This window comes from Mastigoproctus giganteus, chromosome 1 (assembly GCF_048544385.1).
Source record: "Mastigoproctus giganteus isolate SK-2022 chromosome 1, ASM4854438v1, whole genome shotgun sequence".
NCBI classification, from domain to species: domain Eukaryota; kingdom Metazoa; phylum Arthropoda; class Arachnida; order Uropygi; family Thelyphonidae; genus Mastigoproctus; species Mastigoproctus giganteus.
The window spans coordinates 259405667-259423392 of record NC_143575.1 but is presented as its reverse complement, the minus strand read 5'-3'; the positions used below and the strand labels follow the sequence as shown (position 1 = coordinate 259423392).

Here is a 17726-nt window from a genome sequence, read left to right as displayed (position 1 = left end):
ATTTTTCGAACTGCCCCCTCGGCCTAAGGCCTGAACGCGATTGACTTTATCCTGCGCCACACTCGATGCAGTATGATTAATATTCCTCTGCAACATTATCCATCTATGGAGGGGGACCTGTTTAGCTCCGGGTTATGTCCAGTGGTAGTTCTGGGGAGTGATGCCAGATAGTGCCACAATCTGCCTTAGCCGCCACTTCGACCATGGGGTAGGTCCCTTGGAGCAACTTTTGCGATGTTTATTTATTTTATTAATTTTTTACTATTTATTTATTAGTATTATTATTATTATTTAATACTTCCATTCCAAATAAGTTGCCAAATCAATTGTTTAATTCCATCTGTTGGAGCCCTCTTGGGAGCCAAGTTGGTATATCACCATCCTGACCACACCAGGTAGGAAAGTCCTGAATTTGAATCCCCTCAATGATGAGAGGAATTTTATGGTCCCCTTTCAGATGCTGAGTTAGTCGGTCTCGACCGAGGGTAGGGTGCTTTTTTTCACCCCGAACTTCCGAGTTTTTCTCCCAGCAAACAGAAAATTGACCACAGACACATGCAATTTACAGACATATTACATACTAAGTCTTGATGCGCCTAAAACCATACAACAATCAACCGTCTACTAGAGTATCTTGGCTACATGTTCCTTACTATTTAAATAAAATTTTAATTAATGACGGTAATGACAGTACGCTACTGCAACAGAAAAGTCGGGGAGATGGGCTCAGAGGTAGCAACTGAAGTTTAACCTGGACAAATGTAAAGTACTACATACGGGCAACAGTGACCCCAGAGTAACATACCTCTGAGCAGCGCCTACGACATGCCACGGCAGCTCATTGCATCTTGTCAATTATATACGGTACAAGAATTTTGCTAGTAGGGATAAGGTGATTATCCCTTTGCACAAGGCAATGGTCAGGCAACACCTTGAGTACTGCATACATGTTTGACCGTTTGCAGGCCTCATTTTAGGATGTAGAGCTGCTCGAACGAGTACAGAGAAGAGCAACAAGATTGGTGAAGGAACAAAGGGTTACTCTTACCAAGAAAGGATTAAGTTCTGAAAATTGCAACGTGTGAAGACTAGGCACCCACAAGGTAATCTGATTAGGTGTATAAGGCCTCGTATAGTCTAAGTAAGCTCAATGCTGATGGGATTTTTCCTTCTGCTCAGATCACGTACTTGAGAAGGGCATAAATTCAAATTGAGAAAAGACAGTTGTAGAATAAATAGATGTGCAGCAATTTGCCTTTAGCCAGGGGGTAGTTGATTGTTAGAACAGACTTCCATCTGTTGTAGAAGTTGATAGCCTAAATAAATTCAAGGAAGAACTGGACAAATTTTTGGAGCGAATGGATGGATGAATTTTTTTGGCCGATGCTGCATTAACGTGCTTTCTTGCATCATATACCTTTACTATTGCTAATACTTTAAATAAGATTTAAACCATTTTTACATATCAGGTAGACTTTCATCAACCGGTGAAATACCACCACTTTGCTTATTGGAGACTTGAAGTGGTGAAACCCATGTTTAGTTTCTAGAACGAAGTTTCCGGCACCCCCTCTCCCCATACTTCTCCTTCAACCCATGCATAGTACTAAGTACTATAGGTTTTGATACCTTTCGTGTTTGGGGTTCTCACAAAAAAAAAAAAAAAAAAAAAAAATTATACAGGGAAAAGTTTAACTTTGCCCATGTTTATATTTAGGTATACTATAGTGAATATTTCAGTGATCACAATCCATCTGGGCACTAGTGGAGTCAATGACGGACATCTTCAGACTTAACTGTCTGAAGATGTCCGTAGGGATCTGCAGCCATGCTGTCAGAGGCTACCTAGTGTCGGAATAGCTGACGGTTGCACGTCAAAATGCCTCAGCCCGCACGGCATGCATATCGGCAAACATAATACACTCGTACGGATATATTACGCTTGGGGCGATTAATATAATTTAATTAATGGATTAAAGGTAGAAAAAAATCGCTACTTTCTGAAATTTCAGCTATCTGACATGAGCCTAGAAACAGCAAAGGTGAAATCCAACACAAAGCTAAAGAATACATGGTTTAGGGCCTCGCTAAGGAGATCTTGTCGCTCCTTTTCTGATGAAAATTATTACAATCGCATAGTTTTGGGTCTCTTCGGCTTAGGATCTCGTGTGGAAGCGGCATTTTAGTTTGAATCTGTTGGAACAGAAGCAGAGCAAAGCGACAAGATATTAGTCTGGGAAGAAGACTTCTACAAATTGAAGTGTCTGGAAAGTAGGCGTTCTGTGGTCCATTGTTTGCTGGATGAAAGACCTAATCAAAATATTTAAAATGCTTTAAATGGATTTCGCAAGCAAAATGCTGATTAATTCGAAAAAGTTGCATAGACATTTGCTTTCAGCTGGAGAATAACTGATTATGATGCTCTGCATGGAATTGTAGAACAAGGTAGTTGGAAAAAATTTAGAGGGGAAGTGAACAAATTAAATGGGACGAGTAAATGTTTTTTTTCTGGCTGCTTCTATAAAACATCTCACAAAACAAAAAATGATGCTCTTCCTCTCATTTTGCCAATAGCAATACTAATTTACTAAGCAGGACAGAGATCTAAGCATTTGGTTGCAAATGCTTGGGGATCTGATGTTCCTAAAACCACTTTCAGTTTGCTGGATGAAAGACCAGACTTTTCCACCCAGAGTGGGGAGGACAGCAGTTCCAGTGCTGCCCACAAGGGCCTATAATCACCATCTTGTTTATACTCCAGCATGGCCACGAGGTCAGTGGAGTTAACAAATTATCGATACAATCGTATTTAGCAGTCATGGGATTGTACTCCGGACCACCTGCTACTGCACTCTCTTGACCACTCAGCTATTGCCAAACATTGCTTGTGTAACTGATGCAAGATGATTTGTCAGATGTGCTCACAGCATCATTTGGTCATGTCAAACATATATCAGCCTTGACTGCTGGTTCTAGAACCTGTTTCCTCCATACTCGTTCTTTCATTGGCACCAAAACGCATAATTTGGTACTCTTCAATAAAGGCTTCTAGTTCTGCACATAGCCCACATAACAGTTTCCCAGACTCTTACATGTAATTGGATCATAGGTAGCACAGTTGCTATCACTTCCCCACACCAAGTGGAAAAGACCTGCATTGGAATTCCGTCAATGACGCAAAGAATTTTAATGTGCCTTTTCACGTAGCATGGTTTCTTTTCCCGGAAAGCTGAGTTTTCCGTCCAACTAATTGACCACAGAACACACACAAGATGGACATAATATATACATGTGATCCCAGCTACTGGTGTCTAAAATCCTATAATATACCTAATCAAATAAATGAAAATTTACGCTTGGTAACGATAATCACTGTAATAACTGTTAGGAAAATATACCAATTTGCAGAACTGAAGCTTTTTGGCAAGTACCCTTTTATTTCCCCTCACTGATCTTGATACCCTTCTCTGTACCCATTCCAGCAACTCTACTTCCTAAAATGAAGCCTCCAGACCTGTATGCAGTACTCGAAAGGCCTATTGGTTCAATGGTGGGCACCCACACTTCATTGATGGCTGTAGTGAATGCAGACTGGCCCACATTCTGTGAGCCAAAAGAAAACAGTGGAACAGCTGACCATAGAGTTTAACCAGGATACCAGCAGCACAAGACCCCTAAATCTTCATCCTTGACCAGGCATCTAGTCAAAGTACCCATGCTTATGGAGACTGGTTGCCAATGCCATCATTAGTCTAATGAATCAAGCTTCCAGCTGTTTTTTTGGACAGTAACAAAGTAGGTAATCACTCCAATGTTCTGGTCCAACAGAAACAAGCAGGCAGCAGTTTTTGGGATATCTTCCTGGGAATGCCAAAAACTACTTTTCTACTGTGGTTTATCAAGCACTCCTTGATTTTCCCTAATGGTACAGGTATGTTCCAACAAGATAATGCATCCTGCCAGATTGATCAAGCATCAAACATGGTTTGCCACACACAAAAGTGCCAAATTTGCTGGATGTGAATGCCATAGAGCATCTCTGGGATTACATGGATTGGACAGAACCAGAATTGGGTTCTGTCCAATCTATGGATCTACAGGATACAATCCTGGTGATATGGTACAACATACCTCCTGCCTTGTTCAGTCTGTGCCTGTGTGGCACCTGTATTAGCAGAAAGGGGGCACACCCACTATTAAAGAGGTCAATATGTTTTAACTGAGATGTATTTGCTTGTATTCAATGTGAAAATAAAGAATAGCATTTCAAAAGCATGCAAATTTTAGACATTTTTCCTTTATTGCAAACATTTTGGGTGGTGTACAAAAATGTAACGTGCAGCTGCTATTCCCCCCCCCTTCACATGTGCAGCACACTTAAATGGAATTATAATTCAATGGCAAACGATTTTTAAATCTGCATTCCTGGTGATTACTATGATCAGATATTTGTGGTGTTTTTATAGTCATCCAAAAAATCTTGAATATGAAGTGAGATTTGTGGCATATTACTATTTAACAAGTATTGCATTGTACACACCCACAAAAAAAAAAAAAAAAGTTTGCAAATAATGCCATTTAATACTTATACTATGTTATTCATTCATAACTAATTACATTAACCTTTTCACAAGTACATACACAGATCTACATTTTGAAAGTATTCTCCATCAGTGTAGCATACTGAAGACTTTCTGAAAATTTTTTTCAGCAAATGTTTAATCTGTGTTACTAAGCAATTTTAATAAATGGCTGCATAAAAATATTTTTCAAAATCAGAATAATATTGCAATTGTGAGTTTGATTTCGGCTCACAAAAGCCAAAACTCAATTTTCTAGAATTCAGATCCAGAAGTTGATGAAATTGAATTGATACATAAACAGATGGGAGTAAAAAAAAAAAAAAAAAAAAATTGACCATCTCACTACGCTATTGGAAATCAAGCCAAAATACTTGATTTCCCAATGAAGCTGGCAACACAAACCTGCCCCCCCCCATGGAAAACTATTCCAATTCTTTCCCCCCAAAGTTTGGCTAATGTAATCCTGAAAGCATTAACATAATGAATACTACAGTTAGGAAACATTTATTACAAAACTAAAAATTAAAGCTGTTCATCTCCTAATAAAGTTCTTTGATTTTCAATCTGAAATTTACCTAACAATTTATGCCTACAAAAAAATGTTCACAATATATTTCTGAATACAAAATAAATTCATAAATATTTCGACACCTCTCAGATAAAAAAAAACAAATTGTGCTGTACACACTGCCCCCATCTCATAGGTGAATAAAACAAAACAAAAAAACCCTTTTCAACTGTTTTATTGTTATATTCACAATTCTCTTTCACTGGAAACAATCTTTAAGATCACTGACCAGAAATGAAGAGAAGCAAATCACAGCCTGCCTAGTACAGCCAGTTTTGTTTTATTACTCTTTTTAAACATATATTTTGAATTGTAACCAGAAGCAGGTGTACAATATCCCATCAAAGCAAGTTGTTATGAGTTATATCAAGTTATGCATGCACTTCTTATTGGTGCTAATGTACAAATATCAGAATAGAGAGAAAGTTTTGAAAGAAAGACCGTTTGCAGTTAAATTATACTTTGGTGAGGAGAAATATATTGAAGTAACAGATTAATCAAATAATATTTGAAATGTATTTCACTAATGTTGCAATTTTAATGTTAAATTTTGGGGGTGATGGTACTCTTGCATTCTTAAAGGCGTAAATCTACTTTAATGTCAAAGCTAGGAGTGAGATGAATAGACGAAACAAAGTTCTTAGGTCAACCACATTGAGTTCTGAAATAAAATTTACATCCCAGATTTCATGACACTTTTCTTTTGTAAAATTCTGAAAATGGCATACTTGAAAACGGGCAATACTATAAATGTCTTTAAATTTTCCATAGGTGAATGTGACAGATTTGTACAAAGTTAACAACTGCACAGAAATAAATGAGCCCATTTTAGACAAGTTGTTCTGATAATGAGATGTCTGTTCAGGGAATTCAAGTGATTTGATCCCGCAAATGAAAGTGAATATTACAACTGTTAAACATGTATGAATATTTTATTGTACTTTACTATAGATAATGAACAAAAAAATGTTTAAATTTCACTGTTTAACTCAGCATAAATGAGTGGTGATTACCATACTATTTCTGAAAAGAAAAACATATTTAATATTTACACCAGATGCATCACAAAATACTAAAATATTTTCTCCCTAACATTTTCTTCAAAAATTTCTAATTGCTATAAAGGTGTGGGACAATTTTTAGAAGCCTTTTCATCTTCAGAAATCATCTGTAGTTATCTAAACTAAAAGTAATATTTTTTAAATGTCTTCATTATACAGAATGGAATTTTTTTTTTTTTAAACTCAGATATTTGTATATAGAGTATTAAAAATAACAATACCATATTCCAAAGTGGCTATATTTTTAAACTTATAGACTAAATATTGCCTTAATGTGCCATATTTTACATATTTGCTACTTTATAACTTCTGAATGTGAACAATTTTATTTAACAAAAAATAAAATAAAATAAAATAAAAAATGTGTATTTGACTTAAAACTGCTTTAGTAATTGAATTACAAAATTCAGAATTTCTAAATTAAAGACAAATGTATCACTTAAATACCTGTTGAGTCACGTTGGCAGTTTTAAGAAAGTCCAGTGCACTCTGTGCAACATTTCTAAGTGGAACAGAGTATACTGGAATTTGTTGTTTACATATAGAATTACACCACACAGTTTTTACAATGAACGTTTCTGTGACCTATAGTCACTTCTATCTCGTCTCATATCTGATCTTTCTCTACTTCTGCTTCGACTTCTATAAGATCTTTCCCTGCTTCTGCTTCTACTTCTACTTGAACGGAATCTTCCCATTGGTTCTTGTCTGCGCTGTTCATAAGGTCTGTTGAACCTATTTCCACGAAAACCACCTCGTCTAAAAGGTCTTGGTCCAAACATTTTGTTTCTGTTCATAAATCGATTTGTACCTCCACCACCACCTCCATAATAATTATTTCTATTCATTGGTTTGTAGTCTCCTTGTCTTTTGTAACGATCTTCTCTATCAAAAAATTTCTCCCTTTCTCCATAGTATTTTTCTTCTCTTTGATAATCTCTGGATCCTCTGCCATAATCTGTTTCCTTAGTATGCCAGTCATAATTAGGTAATTTTCTGTCATATGGTTCAATTCGTGAATCCCTAATTTCTCTTGAAATTGTAGGAGATAGTGCTCTTTCATGATATGGTTCTTTTCTAGGGTTTCTGTCATTTTCACGTTCATGCCTATCAGGACTTGTTCTTCTTTTATTCTGAAATCTGTATGGCTCTTTAATTTGTGCTTTATCTTTAAACTTTTCATCAGCACTTGAGCAGGAAGAAGACGACGACGATTTAGAGTAACGAAGCCGTTCCTCTTCTTCACTATCGCTTGAACGAGAATCACTGTCTTGATCTAAGGAAGTCCTTGGCTTTGTTGTTGGCAGTGAGCTTCCTTCAGAAGAATATTTTGAGGGAGACATCTTTGGATGTTTCCTATGGCGTCGGTTATCGGTTTTCTGAAGATCATGCTTTTCATATCCAGGAACTTCTTTTTCCTTTTTGACTTTTACATTTATGCATTCAACATCCGATTTGTCAGAATCCGAAGCACTATCTGAAGATGATACATCATTCTTTGTCTTCTTCTTCTTCCTCTTCTTCTTGGCCTTCTTCTTCTTCTTTTTCTTTTCTGTGAAAAATATTAGAAATGAAATTAAGAAAATATATTTAACTTGGAACATATAAACCAATATGTTAAAAAAAGAATGACTCAGAAGTATCATTACTGAATGCGTAGAAATTCAAAATATAGTTTACAAACTTTTTTTAAAGTCTGATGCAAAAGAAAATGAAACTAGTAACTAGTAAACTTGTATCTATCTTCAAGGTCATATTCTTTGCAGCTTTGAATGTTTAAATACATAAAAAAAAAATGTCCCTCCCCACATCTGATTCAAGTGAAGTAGTCAAACTGATAAACGTTACATGAAAATTGAATATACACCCCTTCAAAGCTGGGGCTATATATCTTTTCAAAGAATATATCTTTAATTCAGAAACTTTACTGGACCTTTTTTCTGCATAACTACATAAGTTCATGTAATTACTGTGAAACAACAACAAAGACCAGTACAGTCAGTCCTCGTATAACACGTGGTTGCACTACACGAATTCGATCATACACGATTTATAAATAGGGGAACGATATCTCATAACACGAACCGAATTCGCTTATGCACGATTCGCCTTTGTGTTTACAAGAAATGACAGTCGAACGCAGAATCACCCCAACCGAGTGCAACACGATAGAAATGAAGAGAAGATTTTGAAAATGTATTTATGTTTTTTATATCAGTGAAGGGGAAACACATTTCACAGTAAAAACCAACACAATTCCAGCTATTAGTATAATCGCAAATGCAATTAGATCGAGTTTACTACCAGTTTATAACAGATTCCAATAGTAGAAATGCAACTGGAAATTGTTTTTTTTTATTGTTTTATGGTAGTAACCCCTAGAAATGGGCTTTAGTAAAATGTGAGGTGTTAATAGCGTATATCTGCCTTTACGGTGTTGTTTATTCAGTTGCTACACGCACGCGCAGCTTTGTTTATGTGTATCAAGCGTGCCTCCTCGTTTTGTAATTGTTCTTTATTGCCTACAAATGAGTAAAATACTTAAAAGGTGTGAAAAGGAAGCGTCCTGGTGAAGACACTGCAGATTAAGAGAGAAAAAGAAAAGAAATATCGATAAACAGAGGTGGACTGGGTCAAAAAATCTTACCCGGGAAAATTTATAGTGGCCGGATACTATGGTTTATGGCCAAAATCACACTGGCCCCCGGCAAGGCTTATGGCCTTACCGGGCTATTTCTGTCGATAGAGAAAAAATATGAAATTGTGAAACGCTTTGAGCGAAATGAAAGACCATGTGATATTGCACGTGCTACAGACCTAAATGAGGTAACGCCGAGAATTACAAATGCAGAGAAAATAAAAACAACTTTCATAGCAGGAACAACACAAAGTGTAATTAAAATCCATTACATTAAGACACAAAGACTTAGAAGAGATGGAACGGCTGTCATGTTTAGACAGAAAATCAAACAAAAAACAAGTTGGCTTACGTTAGAAGCAAAAGCATTAGCAATATTTTATTACGTAATAAAATATTGTAACTATTACTTAATAAATAATCATAATAAAATACTTACATATTTTATTACGATTATTTATTGTGTTTGGTAATGTTTTGGTTACAAATGTGTGTTCAATCTTGGGTGGTCGGCACATAACCCTATTTTTCCCATAGGGCCTGTTGTTTATATTGCACGAGGGTTTCTAGGAACACAACTATCGTGCTATATGAGAACTGACTGTATATACTATTTTAGGCCACAATGAATTATACTACGTGCAAAATTATTTTGAACAAAATATTGTATTTTTTTGCAGATATTTTTGTAACAGTTATTCTGAATTGCTTGAGCTAATGGTAGTAAAAGAAAGGTTAAACTTCATATCCTGGCACTTATTTTTATCAGTTTATTTCTCCGTTGAGGAGACACCCCTGGGACAGCCTTTAGCTAGAAGGGTGTGAAGCAGACCCCATAAGCAAAAGGTTACACAGTCCATAGGATGTTCACCCTGAAAGGTTCTATACAAAACTGACATACATTTGAAAGTATAATTATCTGTAAATACACTGAGCTTTTAGAGAAAAAGGTTAACTGTACAAGTTATAATTTAACCAAAAGTGGCAGTCACTACTCCACACACACACTGTAAGTGTCAATGTGCAGCAACCATAACCTACAAGAAAAATTACAGGTGTTCTTTATGAATTTTCCATGGACCCCCTATATTTTATGAAAATTTGGAGAAAAATTAAATTAACAATAATGCTAAAAATCTACTAGAATTTCATATGAGCCACACATTCTATTTCAAACACAGTATTTTAACAACCATAATTTTAGGTGGAGAGAACAGAAACAAGAAAAGCCACAATTCACTGTATCAGTATAGAAAAGAATCTTAAATAACTAGTTAAGGATACAAAGAGCATACAGAATTTGAGACTGGAATTGACCCTCACTTTATATCAAATAAAATTAAAAATGGTAATCAGCACTAAAAATGGATTATTAAAATACACAGAAATTGAAAAATTCTTCGATTTTCCAATAAACCACAAAATATAGAAATCTTCTTGCTCAAAATTCAAGTGATATTCCTGCTGTCAAGATAACTTTAGATGAAGAATGGCAAAAATTGAAGGGAACTTTACTGTAATCTGCAAAAAGGGGTTATATGAGAAGACCTGTAATGTTAGCAAATTCAGAATTCCACAGTGGACTCCAGAAGTTAGATAAAAGACCACAACCAAGAGCAAATGTAGATTAAATAAGACCTGAAATACAAAGGGCAAAACTGCTTCATCATCAACACATTATCCAGGGGACATTTTGCAAAGAACAAGTGTGCAGATCAGTAAAACATTTAAAACTGTATTTGGAAATAAATGCAGAGTTCAAAAATATTGGTGGAATTTCATTCCTTTGTGTACTATAAAATCTATAGTACTATAAACTTAGAGAAGAGGGTTAGAAGTATTGCTGAATGTAAACATGAGGATGAACAGTCAAATGTAGGCTAAACAGGTGATGTTAAGATCAAATTGTAGAGAAGTCATGGCAACATAATAAGGATCTGCATTTAGCATTTGTTATATCTTGTAAATGCATGCAACGAAGCATCCAGAAATCTGCTCTTTCAAATTTTGGAAAAATACTAAATCAAAGATAACATTAGCCAACAAAAATATATTTTTTTCATACTTCCGCAATGAAAATATGTGATTCTGGAGTAAATAAATTCGCAGATTCCAAAAATCACCATAAAAAGTCTATCACATTTACATCAAAAGATGTACCAACGTTTAATGTTAAAATAAAATAAAATAAATATATATAATTCAATTCTGTAATACAAGTGTAAAAAAAAATTATACACATTCTCTATAACTCGCTTAACTTCCCAGCGACCTTAGTACTGCTTTTCCAGCATGGAAATATCTTGTTGAAACCGCCCCCTTGTTCATCACTCAACATCTCCCAGATTTTCGTGTAAATATTCATGACAGGAATGGAGAAAATGAATTTTCAACGACATTTGACAGCCCATGTTTTTGTAGCACTTGAATATTAGACACCAACATTTCAGTTTTCTTCTTTCCTATTACCCAAAAAACCACATACTACCACCTTAAATGATTGGCAAGCTACCAATTCAACCTGCTTTAACTGGGTTTCAAACATATCTTTCAGGAGTTTCCTAATTTGGGGTCCTATGAACTTTCCTTCCTTAAGTTTGGCATATATTAAATTAGGAAATACACTTCAAGTATGCAAATCGGTTACCTTCTTTATCCAGTCCCTTCACGAAATTTTTCACCAATCCATGTTTGATGTACAGGGGTGGACAAACCTTGTTTGATTGCACAAAAGAAATATATTTTACATTACACTGTCTTGGTATGAACTCGTCCCAATGTTGCACATTGTTCTCTTCTGTCACATGGCTGTCCCAAAAAAAAAACAAAAAAAAAACAAAAAAAACCCATTTTGTAAAATCCCCCTGCAAACCAATAACCTTAAGATCACTGCGTAAGTTCCACCATAATCCTGGTAATTTATAGCATGTAGAACCGTAGACATGCTTTCAGGACTAAGTCCAACTGAATGAAACAGGAACTGATGGAAATTCATTGTCATATTGAAGCAAAACTGCTTTTAAATTTAATTTTGAGGCATATATGAATAAATGCCATTCATCTGACTTATGCACGACACCTAGTTGTTTTTCAGAAGCCCAATAATGTCTTTGCAAAAAAAGATGTACTGTCCTCCATAGGAAAATATTTCAAAAACTTTTCCTACTGCAAAGGTTGCGGCTCACCCTCCTACTCTCGAAGGGCTGCTTATGTTTGAAGGATATATTTACAACCCTGAGAACATGTCATGATCAGTTAATACTTGGAAGACCTTGGCACAGCCTACAAAAATCCTCAGCAAAAGTGCCAAGTGTGCTCTCTTTAAATTGTTGCATCAGAATTTGAACCTAAGAACCAAAGGTAAAAGTCTATGTTTATCACAAGAAAAGAGTCCAGAATCAATTGCTAAAATTAAGAGAATTAGCTTTTATCTGTTTTATCTGACACAAATTGGTATTTCATACATTACTAGGTAGAGTGTGCGAATTTGGCACATTTTGGTAAATAACTCCCTTCATATTTAATAACTGCAATGTAATGTAAAACTATTAAGTTTTACTGTTTTACATTACATTCAAGGGAAGCATTGAAAGAATCAATCGTGGATGCTACTAAAAGTTTCATACCTATTAAGAAATATTGTTCAAGGTTTAGGCCTAAATGGTTATCAAATGAACTAATGAGACTCGTAGCAGAGAAGAAAAATGCATGGGATGCATATAAATTATCAAGCGACTAAGAAGCCTATGGCAGATATAAGCTAGTCTGTAATCAGGTCACAAAGGAGGTTAGGCAGGCGAAGGTAGATTACGAAAAATCTTTGGCAAAAGATGCTAAGAAAAACAGCAAGGATTTCTTTCCTTATATAAACTCTAAAAGGAAGGGGATGAATCTGATTGGTCCACTTGACATCGATGGTTTGACTGTTGATGATCCTGCTCAGATAGCAAACAAATTGAATGAGTATTTTGCATCTACATTCACACGTGAGGAATTATTAAGGTTTGAAAATGGCAGAAGGTTATCAAATTGTAGCAAGGTACTTAATGATTCTGTAATAACTGAGAGCAAAGTGGAGGAGAAATTGTTGAAGTTAAACATACGAAAAGCACCTGGGGTGGAGGGGATATATTCAGTTATATTAAAGGAGGTGGCAAAGCAACTAAGCAAACCCTTAGCCATAATTATGAGAGCATCCTTGGACTCAGGGGAGGTTCCCACGGACTGGAGATGTGCAAATGCACTCCCAATTCACAAAGGGGATCGAAGGGTGACACGAGTAATTACAGACCAGTTAGTTTAACTTCTGTTCCGGGTAAAATAATGGAGTCACTGGTTAAAGATGCATTGCAGGATCATCTAGACAAGACTGCAGCAATAATTCAGACACAGCATGGGTTGGGTTTGTTAAGGGAAAGTTTTGTCTGACAAATTTGATAGCATATTATGATGTGGTTACAAAGGAACTGGATGCAAAAAATAATTTTTAAATCATATATTTGGATTTCAGGAAAGCTTTTGACACTGTTGCGCATGGAAGACTATTGTACAAATTGGAGCAGAATGGCATTAAGGGTAAGTTGCTACAATGGATAAAAGGATGGTTAAGTGGGAGAAGACAGAGAGTGGTAATCAATGGGTACTGCTCTTCGTGGACTAATGTTATTAGTGGAGTCCCACAGGGTTCGGTGTTGGGTCCACTGTTGTTTTGAATATTTATCAATGATATTGATGAAGGTATATCAGGCTTAGTGTCGAAGTTTGCAGATGATACAAAGTTTGGCAGGGTCGTTAATGACAGTAATGGCAGTGTGCTACTGCAACAGGATCTAGATAATTTGGCAGATGGGCTAAGAAGTAGCAACTGAAGTTTAACCTTGACAAATGTAAAGTACTGCATATGGGTAGAAGTAACCCGAGAGAAAAGTACCGTGTAGTACTATGCTTAAGGTGGTAGAAAATGAAAAAGACCTGGGAGTAATTGTGCAGTCAGATATGTAGTTTTCTGGGCAATGCAGACAGGCTGCCAGGGCAGGTCATGGGGTTTTGTCAATGTTATATAGGAATTTTGCTAGCAGGGAAAAGGAGGTGATTGTCCCTCTGTATGAGGCAATGGTCAGGCCACGCCTTGAGTACTGCGTACAGGTCTGGAGGCCTCATTTTAGGAAGGATGTCGATTTGCTTGAGCGTGTACAGAGAAGGGAAACAAGATTGGTGAGGGGGAATGAAGGGATCCTCTTACCAAGAGAGGCTAAAGTTCTGCAAATTGCAGTGGCTGGAGACTAGGCACCTTCGCGGTGTTCTGATTGAGGTGTACAAGGCCTTGAATGGGTTGAGCACGCTGAATTCTGATGGGATCCTTCCACTTGTTCAGATTACGAACCTAAGGGGGCATATATTCAAATTAAGAAAAGACAAATGTAGAATAGATGTGCGGAAATTTGCCTTTAGTCAGCGGGTGGTTAATTACTGGAACAAACTTCCATCTGTCGTTGTGGAAGTTGATAGGTTGAATAAATTTAAGGAGGAACTGGACAGTCATTTGGAAGGAATGGTGTGATTTTTTTTTTTTTTTTTGGCTGATGCTGCATAAGCTCATACACTTGCTTTCTTGCATCACATGCCACTACTACTATCATGGTGATTTTCAAAATCTACGCATAAAAATTGGTTAAAAACAGCATTTAAGTTCTTGGAGGAAAAAACTGTATGGCTAATGTAATCTTTTAAGGGAAATAAAAGTTTGCATAAAAATGGCATAGTTGCAGGAAGAACTAAAGAAAATAGGTAACTTGGGGAGTCGAGGAAAAAAAAAAAAAAAAAAGTCCAATTCTTGGAGTAGGCAAGAATGACAGGGGAGATTTAGCTTTTATGAACACCTGCATCACTTCGGATTAGCGGCCGGTTTTTGATCTTGCTCTTTGGGGGCAGGACATAGTGAAAAGCTACACAATAGTGCATTGCCGCTTAGATTGTTTTGTATTCACTGAACCATAAAAACAAGAATTTTGTCAATGGAACTTCTTCCGGAGCATTCCACTAAACATAGTGGAATACTATGAAAAACTTGCATTGGAGTGAGTAGAGCAAACCCACCCCAAATAATTACATAAACATAACTTTTTTTTAAATATGTCTTAAAATATTGAAAGTGACTTCTAACAACGTTGCATGCATTTCGGGCTTCTAAGAATTTTGTATGCAGATCAATTTATCATTTTAAAGTAAAATCAGTTAGAAACAAACCCTTCCTTCGGAAACACGTCTGCTAACAAAAGAAAGTGTCTCTTGATTTGCAAAAATGTTGAAGTACGTAAAAAGTTTTCTTTGTCCTCTTCAAGTGTATTGACATTGTGGAAGAATAAAGATGTTTTCATATTGGCACTGGAAAAGAAAATAACAGAGGAAAAAATTTAGAAAGTGAGAGGTTACAAACGTTGATGAAGCATTGCTTTAAGGTTCACCACACAAAAAAAGTGCTGGATTTTCAATAGATGGTCCAATGATGAAGGCTCAAGCGGAAAAATTTGCTATGCAATTTGGACACGACAATTTTGTATGTAACAATGGTTGTCTCGATTGATTTAAAAACCAACATAACATCATTTACTCAAAAATTGGTGGGGAAGCTTGATCTGCAGATCCAATAATGGCAAATGAATGGAATGACTGTGTTTGGGTAGAAATCAGGAAAGATTTCAATGACGAAGACATCTACAATGCCAACGAAACAGGACTTTTTTATAATTTGACACCTGACAATACATTTAAATTCAAAGGGGGAAAATGAGTTGGTAGAAAAAAAATCAAAGGCTTGCTTGATGGTGCTCATATGCACAAATATGACAGGAACTGATAAAAAAAACATAACAATAAACTGTTTGTTATAGGAAAATAATTAAAACTTCGGCGTTTCAAAAACAAGGAAACTTCCTGTGGATTACACTGCAAACAAGAAAGCTTGGATGACTTCATATATTTTTCGATAATACATAAATGATTGGAATAAGGAGCTATTCAAAAAGAAGAATAAAAATATTTTATTGTTAGTTGGTAACTGTCCTGCACATTCCCAGATTCAAAATTTGTCCACCATTAAATTGGTGTTTCTGCCTCCCAATGCTACATCAATTTTATAACCAATGGACATGGGTGTAATCAAGAGTTTGAAAATATTTTATAAAAGATTTCTAGTTCTACATCTGATTAGTCAAAGAGAACAGAAACTTACCAAGCCTATATCGATAAATTTATTGAATGATGCATAGACCAACATTACTTCAACAAACGTATCGGATTGCTTCAAGAAATTGAAATTAAATTCAAATGAAATTTCAATCGTAGATGAAGATGATGGAAACAACTTACCATTGTCCGAATGGTTGCTATGTAACAACGTTGTAGGTCTTAATAGAGATAACATCAATGAATTTGTACGAGTCGATGACAACTTGTTAACTAGTGGTCTTCCTACAGAGAGTGACACGACAAGTTGTTGTTGTTATTGGTTTTTAGGAGCATTGGCAACTAAGGCCATATTGTTCCGGGGATATGCGGTGGTCATTTCCTGACCTTTCTGCATCCTCCGTATTTGGTGGGCATGGGCTTGAACCATGGTCTAATCAAGAAGCGTGTGCTACATACTGCTGCTCCTGCCCACCTGGCTATGGAGGCGCCACGTGACAAGTGAAAATGAATCAAAATCAGTGCCAACAATCTCACAAGCTTAAAGTGCAATGGACACACTAGTCAATTTTTTTGAAGGAACTGAGGCAAGTAATGAGACTTTTAGCACACTGAGTGTTTTAAGGAGAAACTTAAGAAATATAAGTAAAATCTTGGAAACAAACATCAATTTTAAGATTCATAAATAAAGACTAATTGAAATCATGTTTATTAATTAAATATTGTTTTTAATTACAGAGAAATAAATTGTTTAGTATTAAGTGTATTGTAGTTTATACAAGCATATTAATACAAATAATATGCAGGTACAGCCAGGCCTCACATAACGCGATTTTCAGTTAACGCTATTTGAAAAATTATACTACTTTTCACTTTACACGATGCAAATTTCCAGTTAACGCGATCTTTTTTTTTTTTTTTTATGCGATAGTTGAAAAAGATTTGAATCGCACGTTAAGCTTAGCGCGAGTCGTACGGTCAATAAACAAACGTTTGGTGGCTGCCCGCCTCGGTGTGTTCCATCAACCATCGGAAGAAGACGTGTTACTTGTTTGTCTCCTGCTAATAAATTCAATGCACACTTGCATAAAAATTCAAATTTTTAAATGAACCAGATGAAAATGTTACCGCGAAGGAGATAACGGTAAAAGAATTAGATGAAATCTTTCGTATCGCATAGAACCTCAAACAAAAGGTTTGAGGTTCTCTGCGGTATTTATTTCACCAGGGCCCAGAGAAGATTGTTGTCGGCTATCGGAAATTGATTGATGAAAAGAGAAAGTCAGCACTGTTCAAATATTTCTACAACAGTCACTTCTTCATTGCGTATTTTATGTCAGAGGTTCCCAAACTTTCTCGGTTCACGGCACCCTTAGTGTCTCAGTAATTTTTTTCAAGACGAATCAAAAGAAATACCTAACAGTTCCGTTTAGTAGTTAGGTCCAAACAACTTAATAAGAAATGCTGAAACTATGAACTACCTCTCGAGCTAGTAGTTCACGCGGTAAATGACAGATGTCGAGTATCGCTGTGTTTCCCTCGAAAATTTAAAATATTCTGCGGCGCACAGTTTGGGAACCGCTGTTTTATGCAATAAACATTTAATTCCATAATTATTTTCATTATCTTTTACATTGTATACAGTTAAAACGTTATTTAAAAGGTATTTTTAAAATTCTTTATAGACATTC

The 17726-nt window shown here is 35.9% G+C and overlaps 1 protein-coding gene across 1 annotated transcript in view; it reads right to left on the bottom strand.

Moving 5' to 3' along the window:
* Positions 1–6064: 6064 nt before the first annotated feature.
* Positions 6065–17726, bottom strand: part of LOC150091834 (uncharacterized) — a 76089-nt gene continuing 64427 nt past the window's right edge. The window contains exon 5 of the mRNA XM_090377231.1: positions 6065–7764. Within this exon, the coding sequence (XP_090233357.1) occupies positions 6776–7764 (989 nt within the window). The 3' untranslated portion in view covers positions 6065–6775. The remainder of the gene's footprint in view (positions 7765–17726) is intronic.